General features: G+C 48.5%; 1 protein-coding gene across 5 annotated transcripts in view; it reads right to left on the bottom strand.

Annotated features, from left to right (window-relative positions):
• The window catches only part of ATP11A (ATPase phospholipid transporting 11A), a 233,645-nt gene extending 224,544 nt beyond the window's left edge, over positions 1-9,101 (bottom strand). For 2 of the 5 annotated variants that reach the window (XM_073556848.1, XM_073556851.1), the window contains exon 1: positions 8,806-9,101. In XM_073556848.1, coding sequence (XP_073412949.1) covers positions 8,806-8,844 — 39 coding nt within the window. In that variant the 5' untranslated portion in view covers positions 8,845-9,101. The remainder of the gene's footprint in view (positions 1-8,805) is intronic. The other 3 variants (XM_073556847.1, XM_073556850.1, XM_073556849.1) reach the window with 2 other exon arrangements.
• Positions 9,102-12,977: the final 3,876 nt, after the last annotated feature.

Genomic DNA, 12,977 nt, shown 5'->3' with positions numbered 1-12,977 from the left:
CGAGAGTGATTCACGTGAGTCGGTATTGGCAGATGACGACCGAAGATGATGTCGAGGCATACCTGACCACGTTTGAACGGACGGCGGTGCGAGAAAAATGGCCGAAGTCACGATGGGCCGGCCTGATTGCCCCGTTTCTTTCCGGTGAGGCCCAAAAGGCTTATTATGACTTAGAACCTGAAGCCGCGCAGGACTTTGACAAATTGAAAGCCGAGATCTTGGCCCGGCTGGGAGTGACGACCGCTGTCCGTGCACAGAGAGTGCATCAATGGACTTATCAGCCGGATAAACCACCGCGGTCACAGATGTTCGACCTGATCCACGTGACGAAGAAGTGGCTACAACCCGAGGTGTTGACAGCGCCAGAGATAATCCAGAGAGTCGTCATGGACAAGTACCTGAGAGCTCTACCGCCAGCCCTGAGGAAGTGGGTAAGCCATGGAAATTCTACGACGGCAGATCAACTGGTGGATCTGGTTGAACGTTACTCCGTGGCGGAAGGACTCCGAGACGACGCTACCCCACCTCGTTCTTCATCATCTTCACGTGGAACCGGTAAGACTGTTCCAGGGAGTAGGGGAGATGGAAAAATCCCTAAGACAGTGGGGGAGGAAAACGGGACTGCCCGCACTGCGAGGCCGAGAGTAACGAACTATGGTCTAAGCAAGGGGCCTGTTAGGTGTTTCCGCTGCCAAGAGATGGGACATATTGCTGCGAACTGTCCGGTCACTACTGAACCCATGCAGTGCGACGTCACAGACTCTAAAAACCGCATGTCTATGGTTGCACGGGTAGTGAGTGTGAATGCCGGTCAAAAGGATGTGGAAAAACACTTGTGTGATTTAACTGTTGATGGCAAAAATGTGGTGGCATTGTTAGACTCGGGAAGTGTGGTGACTCTGGTGAAGGCCAGTCTGGTGTCAGCCCCGACTGGACCATCAGACAAATTTTCTGTAACGTGTGTGCATGGAGACACCTGTTCGTACCTCACCACGGTCATATGCATTACTACTTCCTATGGGTCTGTGCAACATAAAGTGGGACTCGTCCCGGCGTTATTGCATGATGTTATCCTGGGCCGGGATTTTCCCCACTTCTGGCAATTGTGGGAGAGTCAGTTGATGCCCTCGGGTAATCGTGTACATGATTCTTCTCCCAGGGCGCGTCTGGGTCCCGAACCCCTGGAAGAGGTCTCCCCGGAAGACTCGGGGGAAGAGTCTGCGGGAAATGACCTGCAGTTCCCGTTTTCAGTCATGGCGGGTGGTAATGAGGAGACCGGGGAAGAGGAGGAGGCTGACAGCCGTCCACCTCCCCGTTTGCCGGATTTAGAAGTTCAGAAAGATGACTTCCAAAGCGAGCAAATAAAGGATCCTACCCTTTCTCAGGCTAGGACAAATGTAAAAGTGATAAATGGGGTACCTGTACCACCTGGCTCTAGGCTGGCATATCCTTACATGGTTCTGGAGAATGATTTACTCTATCAGATAGAGAAAAGGGGGAAGATACGGTGCAACTATTAGTCGTGCCAAAACCCTACCGGCGGCAGGTGCTGGACCTGGCCCACGGACATGTGATGGGAGGTCACCTGGGAGTCCAGAAAACCACCGAAAGGATATTACACTGTTTTGTTTGGCCAGGCATGCATCATGATATTCGTGTATATTGCGAGTCTTGTCCTGACTGCCAAGCCTCTGCACCTAAGCCCCGGTTCTGTAGCCCTTTGGTACCCCTATTATTGAAGTCCCGTTTGAGAGGATTGGGATGGATTTAGTTGGGCCCCTTCCACGGTCTGCACGTGGACACCAACATATCCTGGTCATCTTGGATTATGCCACTCGTTACCCGGAGGCCATCCCTTTGCGTAACACGGCCACCAAGACGATTGCCAAGGAGCTGGTGCATGTGTTTAGTCGGGTCGGTATACCAAAACAGATACTCACCGACCAGGGGACCCCCTTTATGTCCAGGATAATGAAGGAGCTCTGCCGATTGTTACAAATCGAACCGTTACGCACATCCGTGTATCACCCTCAAACAGACGGGTTGGTTGAACGGTTCAATAAAACTCTGAAGAAGATGCTGAGAAAGGTGATAGACAAGGATGGGAAGAACTGGGACTATTTATTTCCGTATTTGCTTTTTGCCATCAGGGAAGTACCCCAGTCTTCCACGGGATTCTCGCCTTTCGAGTTATTGTACGCCCGACGTCCTCGCGGACTGTTAGACGTTGCAAAAGAAACCTGGGAGGGTCAGGTCACTCCATTTAAGAGAGTGATAGATCACGTCACACAAATGCAGGACCGTATTGCGGCTGTTATGCCTATCGTCAAAGAACACATGATACAGGCTCAAGGAGCCCAAAAAAGAACCTATGATAGGGGCGCCAAGATCCGTACGTTTGCACCCGGAGATAGGGTGTTGATCCTGGTCCCCACGGTGGACAGTAAGTTCCTGGCAAAGTGGCAGGGCCCCTTTGAGATCAAGGAAAGAGTTGGTGAAGTAAACTACAAAGTATACCAGGCAGGTAAACGGAAACCTGAACAGATTTATCGTGTAAATCTGATAAAGCCCTGGAAAGATCGGTCTGCCTTGTCAGCGGAGCTGGCCCGTCCTGTCTGCTCGCATACCGTACCGGAGGTACGGGTTGCAGAGACTCTCTCGGAGCGGCAAAAGACGGAAGTCAGGCAGTTTCTACTTCACAACCAAAAGTTTTTCTCAGAAAAACCCGGGCAGACTATGCTAATGAAACATGACATCGTAACAGAACCTGGTGTCACAGTTCACGTAAAGCCCTACCGAATCCCGGAAGCGCGCCGTGAAGCCGTTTCCCAAGAAGTGAAGGCAATGTTAGAGTTAGGAGTCATTGAGGAATCGCACAGTGCGTGGTCCAGCCCGATTGTGCTAATTCCTAAACCGGACGGCACCATCCGGTTCTGCAATGACTTCAGGAAACTGAATGCGGTCTCAAAATTTGATGCCTACCCCATGCCCCGGGTCGACGAGTTAATAGATCGGTTAGGAAAAGCCCGGTATATTACGACCCTAGACCTAACAAAGGGGTATTGGCAGAACCCTCTGGTGGAGGCTGCCAGAGAAAAGACGGCATTTGCTACGCCGGAAGGTTTATTTCAGTATGTGTATATGCCGTTTGGACTGCACGGGGCACCGGCGACCTTCCAGAGACTGATGGATCGAGTCTTGAGGCCACACAGGCGGTATGCTTCGGCCTATTTGGATGACATTGTCATTTACAGCTTGGACTGGGAGACTCATCTCCAGAAAGTACAAGCTGTGATTGACGACCTGTGGGAGGCAGGTCTAACCGCGAACCCCAAGAAATGTCACATCGGGCTAGAAGAAGCCCGGTATTTGGGGTATGTAATTGGGAGGGGTGTTGATAAACCCCAGGTTGATAAGATTCAGGCGGTTCAGGACTGGCCACAACCTGTCAACAAGAAGCAGGTGCAAGCCTTCCTGGGGATCGCCGGTTATTATCGCCGGTTCATACCCAATTTTGCAGCCATCGCTACCCCCCTGACGGATCTTACAAAAGGGAAAGACTCCGTCATGATTAAATGGAGCTTAGCGGCTGAAGAAGCCTTCCATAGCCTAAAACGGGCACTTTGCTCTCAGCCCGTACTGGTGACTCCGGACTTCCGCAGCGAGTTTGTGGTACAAACGGATGCCTCTGATACCGGTATCGGGGCTGTACTCTCACAAGTGAGGGACGGAGTGGAACACCCAGTCCTCTATCTCAGCAGGAAGCTGAATAAACACGAGCAAAGGTATGCAGTCGTAGAAAAAGAGTGCCTCGCCATTAAGTGGGCTCTAGAGGCCCTCAAATATTACCTGGTGGGCCGAAAGTTCAGGCTGATCACTGACCATGCCCCTCTCAAGTGGATGCACTTGAACAAGGAACGGAATAGCCGGGTGACCCGGTGGTTCCTTGCCACTTTTACGGTGGAGCACCGCCCAGGGGTACAGATGGGAAATGCAGATGCCCTGTCCCGAGTGCACTGTTTGGCGGGTGTCATTGCTCGACCGGAGTGGTCTGAGCAGAAGGGGGGGATATGTGAGAATCATGTGGGAATAGTGGATGAGGGCAGGTATATCTCGCCCAGATTCCTTTCCTATGTGGCCTAGTCTGGTCAGTATCGCACCTGCTTACTAATGGATAATGGGAGGTGGATATAAAAGGATGCAAGGTGGTTGTGTGAGTGTCTCAGCCTGGGAACACAGAGAGCCTGTCTGTGTGAGAGACACACGTGAGTGGAAGCAGTGCCCACTGCAACTGTGGTTTGGCTGGACGGGAGAAGCCCGCCAGTTGGTAGTTAGGTTGTCCATTGTTTAGTTAGTGCCGGACAGGCAAGGATTTGTTTTATGTTTTATTTCCTTTTGCATTGCTTTCACCGTTAATAAACCTGACCCAGGGTCAGTTACACCCGAATCCCAGCTCTGCGCCTGAGTTTCATGCTGAATGCACATGACCTTTGACCCCAGCAAAGGCGAACCCGGAGTGTTTTTTCACAATACATATAACACTATGTAATAACCTATGTAAGTGCCAAAAAATAGTTTTCAACAAAAACATACTAAATAACATTTGTGCAGTCTATGGATTTGTTCTAAGAAATAGAATTGCCTCCATCAGATCCTCCTTCATAGATGACCTCAAATCTGACCTAATAATTTTAAGGCCAGAGAACAACCTCTCGACACTAACTTGGGTTGGAGGCAAAGCCGTAACCACATAGGCAATGTCTCTAACAATTTCCGGGTATAAAGGAATTGCCTCATGCACAGTCAGTTTTGATGAACGGTTGAATTTTTCTATTTCTTTGAGAGCAAGTGAAACATTTTGCTGAAATCTGGTCAATCTGCTTGCTATAAGAAACGGAGTGAAACCTTTTCCTTGCGGCAACGCTTTGCCTGCTCCATATCATCCAAATACTTGTCAAAGTCAAACTCCTCATCTGATGAGGATGAAGATATGGCAGCAGTAGCACTGTCAAGACCCAAGTCCTCTTGCGCCTGGCAGTCCCCATGTAGGCCACTCATCCTAACTGCTACCTCAGTCAGAGCTTCTTTTCCTTTAGTAAGCTGTTGATCAAGTAGTATACCATGACTTGGATCCACATAAACAGCTGCCAGAAAAATTTTATTTTCCAAAAACGCTGTGTGAATGTAGCCTTAGATCAGGAATAGAACAGCCATTGATAGGACATGTCATAACTTTCCCAAATTCCTATGGAAAAATATTCAGCACATTCTGCATTGAACTAGTGTACCCAATTTATTATATATTTTAGGAGTCGGAGACGGTCCATTTTATACCGACTCCACCAAAATGAGCTCCGACTCCACGACTCCGACTTCACAGCCTTGGCGCTGCCCCCAATCTTTATTGACATGGCTCCAGAAGTGGCATCACATCTACAGTTTGTGACTTCAGCAGTCAATTAAGGCCCAGTCACACTCAGCGAGATTTGTGACGCATCAGCGATCTCGCTGTGTGTGACACATATCAGCGACCGCCCCCCCCACCAGGTATCGCTGATCGTGCACGAATGTCCTGGGCCGTTTTTTGATCGTTAGTCTCCTGCTGGCCAGCACGCATCGCTGCGTATGGCAGCGGGAGAGCAACGATCAGCGAGCTCCCAGCGCTGTAATCAGACGCTGGGAGCTGGTATCCAAGGTACATATCGGGTAACTAAGCGCGCGGCACTTAGTTACCCGCTGTGTACCTTGGATACCTGTATGCTGGCGCTGGGAGCTAGTATCCATGGTAAATATCGGGTAACTAAGTGACGCGCGCGCTTAGTTACCCGATATTTACCTTAGATACCAGCGTCCTAGCGCGAGCACGCAAGTATCTAAGGTACACAGCGGGTAACTAAGTGACGCACGCGCTTAGTTACCCGATATTTACCTTACATACCAGCGATCCTGACAAGGTCGTATCGTTGTCGGGATCGCTGGTGCGTCGTTTAGTGTGAAGGGGTCTTTACTCAATTTGTGGCCTTGAGCTCGGGTTGCGATGTCACCACTGCGGCCACGTCAATAAAGACCAGAGTCAGCAGGAGAAAGGCAGCACTGGAGCAAGTACTGCTTAAATTGTTATTTTAAATAGGACAAGCCTATGGAATAAAAATTTTAAAAAAAATCTGAAAAGCTCCTTTAGGCCTGGGTCACACTTGAGAATATCTCGTACGAGTCTCGCGTCTCAATACCCGGCACTGCCGCCGGCACTCAGGACCAGAGTGTGCGGCTTCATGTATTTCTATGCAGCTGAGCACTACTGTACCAGTGCCGAGTATTGAGACGCGAGACTCGTGCGAGTTTCTCGCAAGTGTGACCCAGGCCTTAATGTGATGGACAATGCCAAATCTCTACGAAATTATAGAAAACTACTGTCAATTACAGGTCATGTGCTAAAGTAGCCTAGACACATTTGGATATCTGCTCAACAAATGTCCTAAACAAAAAAATCCCTAATAGATAAGGATACCAGTAAGCTCTAGTTTTCTAGATTTTCTGGAAATGAAGTTTGCTGCCTATAAAATTACAGGTTGACTCATTATAGACATTGATGGCATATCACTGGGATATGTGATTATTACGATTGTTAGTGGGGGTCTCTCTGGCCACCGTCACACCAACCGATAAAACAAAATGCAGTGGTGTTGGGAAAGTGATGTCCACATGATCTACTTTCAACTCCGCCTGACTTTTTATCACAAGGGGCATGGACGGCCCATGCAGTCTCTGGACTAAACTGGAGTCCAGCAATGAGGCATGGTACTTTGCTTGCATTAATGTCCCTTCATTCTAGTAACTGGCCTTGTTCACAGTGGTTGAACCCATATTATTCGGACATCACCATTAGCGGGTTTAGTACTGAGATTTTTTTTTTAATATTAGTATTGTTATTATCATTTATTATTATAGCACCATTTATTCCATAGCGCTTTACATGTGAGGAGGGGTATACATAATAAAAATGAGTACAGTAATCTTAATCAATACAAGTTACCGACTTGCACAGGAGGAGAGAGAACCCTGCCCGCGAGGGCTCACAATCTACAAGGGATGGGTGAGGATACAGTAGGCGAGGGTAGTACAATTACTTATTATTAAAACACTCCTACACTTTAATGAAATGGTGCCAAAAATCAGGATTAGGGCCTGGGGGAAATGTTCTAATATACATCAACTATGTGTGGGATTCACCCCCTGAGCAGACGCATCCACCGTATAACCCACATCATAGACGCTGTTACATAAGACTTGGACGCTTAGTAGACCAGACACCCAGCATGTCTTTATATACAAGTCCACCATAACAACCCAAGAGTCGGAGCAGATAGGCAGAACTGGCATTAGGCCTATGTAAGGCAGTCAGCTCTGACCCAGATTCCTGTCTCTGATAGTATAATCCTTATTAATACAAAATCAGGTGAAAAGACACTAAAACAAGATCACTATTCAAAAATACCTATATATGTGCCATGCTTATGCTAAGGAATGGACAAAGCAAGGCGGCGACGGTAACACAAGTCATGAGACTTTGAAGATCTTGTGAGCATTCACGGCTTATTAGAAGAACTGCTCACAGTGGACACAAGGAAGCATTGTTTGGAAAGAACGGGAAGTTTTCTAAGTTTCTGATTAAATCTCATTGCACAATGTGAAATTCACGTTATGCTTCATTGCTTCGCTTGAAATTCAGCAAAACTTTCATATTTTACTTCCAGAACAAATAAACTGGGCATTTAACAAGCTAACGTGTCTGATTACTTACATACGTCTTCAGAAATAAACAGTGTGAACGTGGCGACAGGTAACTCCCTCACAACAAGTGTCGGCGGTCATATGGCGTAATGCTGGCTAAGCAAAGGTGATGGAAACATACGAGATTGTGAGACATTCCGGGGTATTATCAGACACATACTCTGGATAAAGTATATCCACAGAAGTAACCTAATATACGGAATACATGACCTGTGCAGTCAGCACGCTGCATGGTTTGGTGTCAGCATATTTGTGCATGTTTCCACCTGTCCAGGTCTTATGTACATGTGTAATATATGCAGAAGGCTCACACAAACCGGTATCTATAGGTATAGTATCTAGAAAAAATACAATGGAGCAGCACCAAAATGCTTAATAAGACCATGATCACATGGTCAGGATTTTACCTCAGGATTTGTGTAAGTCAGAACCAGGAGTGGGACAATCAGAGGAACAGTAGAACAGAAACCCGTCCCCACTTCTGGATTTATCACCCACTCCTGGCTTCCAGATACTGAGGTAAAATACTGTGTGCACGTGAGTACAAGGCATATACCCAAATTTGTCCAGAATAACACAGAAATAAAGAAAGGCTGTGCAGAGCCCTGGACCCTGCGAACCCCCAGGCTACTAGAAGTCCCCTTTTCCGCAGCTGCCTCCCTAATGTATAGGAGGTGGCCGCCGGCGCTTCCCCAATGTTCATCCCCCAGTGGTCGGAGCGTAAGAGCCCTGTCTAGCCCCAGGTGTGCCCGAGCAATGTGCCCTTGGCATCACACACCTGCTAACACGATTCATGCCCGAGAGAGTTACTGAGCCCTTCTCCCTGCGGCTCCGTATTTCCCCGCAGCCATCATACCTGTAGTTACAGAAAGTTTCGGGAGACCCCCTGCGCCCCCTGTACAGGCACCTTGTAATGGAAGGACCTTATGGAATGCAGAGCTAGAAGGCGGCAGGGGCTGAGATGACAACAAGTGAGGAGGACATCATGAAGACAGCACACAAGCCTGGACTCACATATCTGGTGATGAGGCGCCTCAGCAGGCTGCAGTCCATGGCTGACACCTCAGTGCCTCCTGCCCGCGGAGCCTGCTCTCTAGTAGTCACAGGCCACAGGTCACCATCTAGTCGCCAGTCACAGATGATCAGGATGGCTGGGGAAGCTACATTCTGCCCTGTGTGCGGTGCCGGGCTGCCCCAGGTGCGGCTCCCTAGGTGGAGCGCTGCCACTCTGCATGCCCCTCCTGTGGCTCTCCTCCACTAGATGAGCCTGCTCGCGTCGATGCTGCCTGTGCTTGTCTCTGTTCACACCCCCTCCCATCTCCTGTAATAACCGCCCTCCTCCCAGGCAGCTCCTGGCTCTACCTCTTCCCTGCCAGCCAGTCTGCGCAGACCACTCCGCCCACTTTCCCCTCCCTCCTGCCATGTGTGTCACTATACCCCACCCCCAGCCTTTACTAAGCGCCCCCCCTCTTCATCAATCTGTTCTAGTCCGGCTGGCATCCTGAGCTATTTATAGCTTATCGGGGGGCGACTAACCCAGCTGCCAACACGGGAGTGCTGGGGGGCTGCAGAGATGCCGTCCTGTAGGGTGTCTGTGCCCCTGTCACTGAGGGTGCAAGGGGCGACAGGTGACGCTCTCGCTGACAGGGGCCTCCATGGCCATGTGGCGCCCCTTGAGGATGGCTGCTGTCATGTCTGACAGGCTGGAGCTGATGACTCCGGCTGATAGTCACCTCTTGGCTGAGCAGTGTCTAATCTGGCCAAGGTGGCTTCTTACCGGCTCATGCCACAAGCATGTGCTACTCATCTAGTCTGTCCTAACTTCTGTTTAGGCCACGTTCTCAGTATTGGGTCAGTATTGTACCTGAGGCTATGTGCACACGTTGCAGATTCACCTGCGGTTTTCCTGCGGTTTCACATCTCTACTATGTTACAGGTGTGAAACCGCTGCGGAAACCGCCCAAACAATTGACATGCTGCTGTTTGTAAACCGCAGCAAAACCGCGCAGAAAAAAACGCAGCGTGAGCACAGCGGTTTTGAAAACCCATAGGGTTTCATTGTACTGTACTTGGTCTGCGGAACTGCTGCGTTTCCACAGGGGCACATAGCCTTAGTAGTTGTAAGTAGAGTTGAGCGATACCGTCCGATACTTCAAAATATCAGATCGGAATGGATCGGCCGACCTTTAAAAAAGTATCGGTATCGCCGATGCCGATACCGGAAGTCCCATTCAAGTCTATGAGACTTCCGGTATCGGAATTGGAAAAACCCTTTCCTGCCCTTGTACAGCCTCTCGGGGGTCTGTACGGGCCGTCCGGGGGTCTCTGCCGGCCTGCCGGTGGGCTGTGTGGACTGCCCGGGGTCTGTGCACCCTGTGGGGGTCTGTACCGGCCTGCCGGGGGGCTGTCCCGGCCTGCCGGGGAGCTGTGCTGATGTCCGGGGGTCTGTGCACCCTGTGGGGGTCTGTACCGGCCTGCCGGGGGGCTGTGCCGGCCTGCCGGGGGGCTGTGCTGATGTCCGGGGGTCTGTGCACCCTGTGGGGGTCTGTACCGGCCTGCCGGGGGGCTGTGCCGGCCTGCCGGTGGTCTGTGCACCCTGTGGGGGTCTGTACCGGCCTGCCGGGGGGCTGTGCCGGCCTGCCGGGGGGCTGTGCTGATGTCCGGGGGTCTGTGCAGGCATCGTCCGATGGGACTACAAGTCCCATCGGGCGATGCCTGCTACCATGACAGTGATTGACACATTAGCCAATGATGGGACAGTAGTAGTCCCATCATCCGGCTAATGTGTTAAATGTAAAAAAAAAAAAATACTACATACATACATACTACATGCATGCTACATACATACTACATGCTACATACATAGTACATATATACTACATATATACTACATGCATGCTACATGCTACATACATACTACATACATACTACATATATACTACATACATGCTACATGCTACATACATACTACATACATACTACATGCTACATACATGCTACATGCTACATATATGCATCATACATACTACATGCTACATACATACTACATATATACTACATGCATGCTACATACATACTGCATGCATGCTACATACATACTACATGCATGCTACATACATACTACATGCTACATACATACTACATACATACTACATGCATGCTACATACATACTACATGCTACATACATACTACATATATACTACATGCATGCTACATACATACTACATGCTACATACATACTACATATATACTACATGCATGCTACATACATACTACATGCTACATACATACTACATACATACTACATGCATGCTACATACATACTACATGCTACATACATACCACATATATACTACATGCATGCTACATACATGCTACATGCTACATACATACTACATACATACTACATGCATGCTACATACATACTACATGCTACATACATACCACATATATACTACATACATACTACATACATGCTACATGCATGCTACATACAATACATTCATACAATACATACATAGACATACAGTACATATAACATAGAGTAACATACTTACCAATACTTGTCACATTGTTCCCCGAAGCCATTGTCGTCTACGGAATAAATATTAACATAACAAACCACAAAAATACTCACCCATGATCCGAAGCAGTCCACGAGTGTGTCCCACGACGATCTTGGGTAGAGAACTGCAGCATCAGCTGATGCTGCCGCTCTCTACGGGCTGCAGGAATCCAATGACAGAAGGTAGGTATCCTTCCGCACTGTATTCCTCCGCCACTTAAAAAAAAAAAGTCCCTAGTCTCACTTTATGGTAAAAGCTGTGTGGGAAATGTATGTAGCATGCATGTAGTATATATGTGGTATGTATGTAGCATGTAGTATGTAGAATGCATGTAGTATGTATGTAGCATGCATGTAGCATGTAGTATGTATGTAGCATGCATGTAGTATGTATGTAGCATGTAGTATGTATGTAGCATGCATGTAGTATGTATGTAGCATGTAGTATGTATGTAGCATGCATGTAGTATGTATGTAGCATGTAGTATGTATGTAGCATGCATGTAGTATATATGTAGTATGTACAGTATGTAGCATGTAGTATGTATGTAGCATGCATGTAGTATGTATGTAGCATGTAGTATGTATGTAGCATGCATGTAGTATATATGTAGTATGTATGTAGCATGTAGTATGTATGTAGCATGCATGTAGTATATATGTGGTATGTATGTAGCATGTAGCATGCATGTAGTATGCATGGAGTATGTATGTATGTAGTATTTTTTTTTTTTTTACATTTAACACATTAGCCGGATGATGGGACTACTACTGTCCCATCATTGGCTAATGTGTCAATCACTGTCATGGTAGCAGGCATCGCCCGATGGGACTTGTAGTCCCATCGGACGATGCCTGCACAGACTCCCGGACATCAGCACAGCCCCCCGGCAGGCCGGCACAGCCCCCCGGCAGGCCGGTACAGACCCCCACAGGGTGCACAGCCCCCCGGCAGGCCGGTACAGACCCCGGGCAGTCCACACAGCCCCCCGGCAGGCCGGCACAGCCCCCCGGCAGGCCGGCAGAGACCCCCGGAAGGCCCGAAATGACGGCGCATCATGATGCGCACACACCGCGCATCATGATGACGTCATTTCGGTTGTCAATCAACTTTGAACTTCCGATTCCGATTCCGGAATCCGATATGACAAAAGTATCGGAAGTCAGTATCGGAATTCCGATACCGCTAATATCGGCCGATACCCGATACTTGCGGTATCGGAATGCTCAACACTAGTTGTAAGCCAAAACCCGGAGTGGGTGATAAATCCAGAAGTGGTGACATGGTTCTATGATACTTTTCCTCTGATTGTCCCACTCCTGGTTTTGGCTTACACATACTGAGGAAAAAAAACTCACCAAATACTGAGTGACTCCTTCAACTTTCCCCAAGCTCCATGTACAGTGTGTATATGTCAGGATTTCCAATGTTTAGAAATGACTTTCTCAAACGCTCATTCTAAGATCGCATCAGACGTCCACTTTTCTGTGTTCTATGTGTGGTTTACCTATTATAGAGTACTAGCTATGAACCCGTTCTACGCCCAGGTGGTGAGCATTTTTATTGGTATATGGTATCCCATCCTGGTATGTACTGCCCTCCTCCTATCCTGGTATGCA

This window comes from Dendrobates tinctorius, unplaced genomic scaffold (assembly GCF_039654945.1).
Source record: "Dendrobates tinctorius isolate UK_male_01 unplaced genomic scaffold, ASM3965494v1 ptg000240l, whole genome shotgun sequence".
Lineage (NCBI taxonomy): Eukaryota > Metazoa > Chordata > Amphibia > Anura > Dendrobatidae > Dendrobates > Dendrobates tinctorius.
Note: the sequence above shows the minus strand (reverse complement) of the source record. Positions and strands in the feature narration are given on the sequence as shown.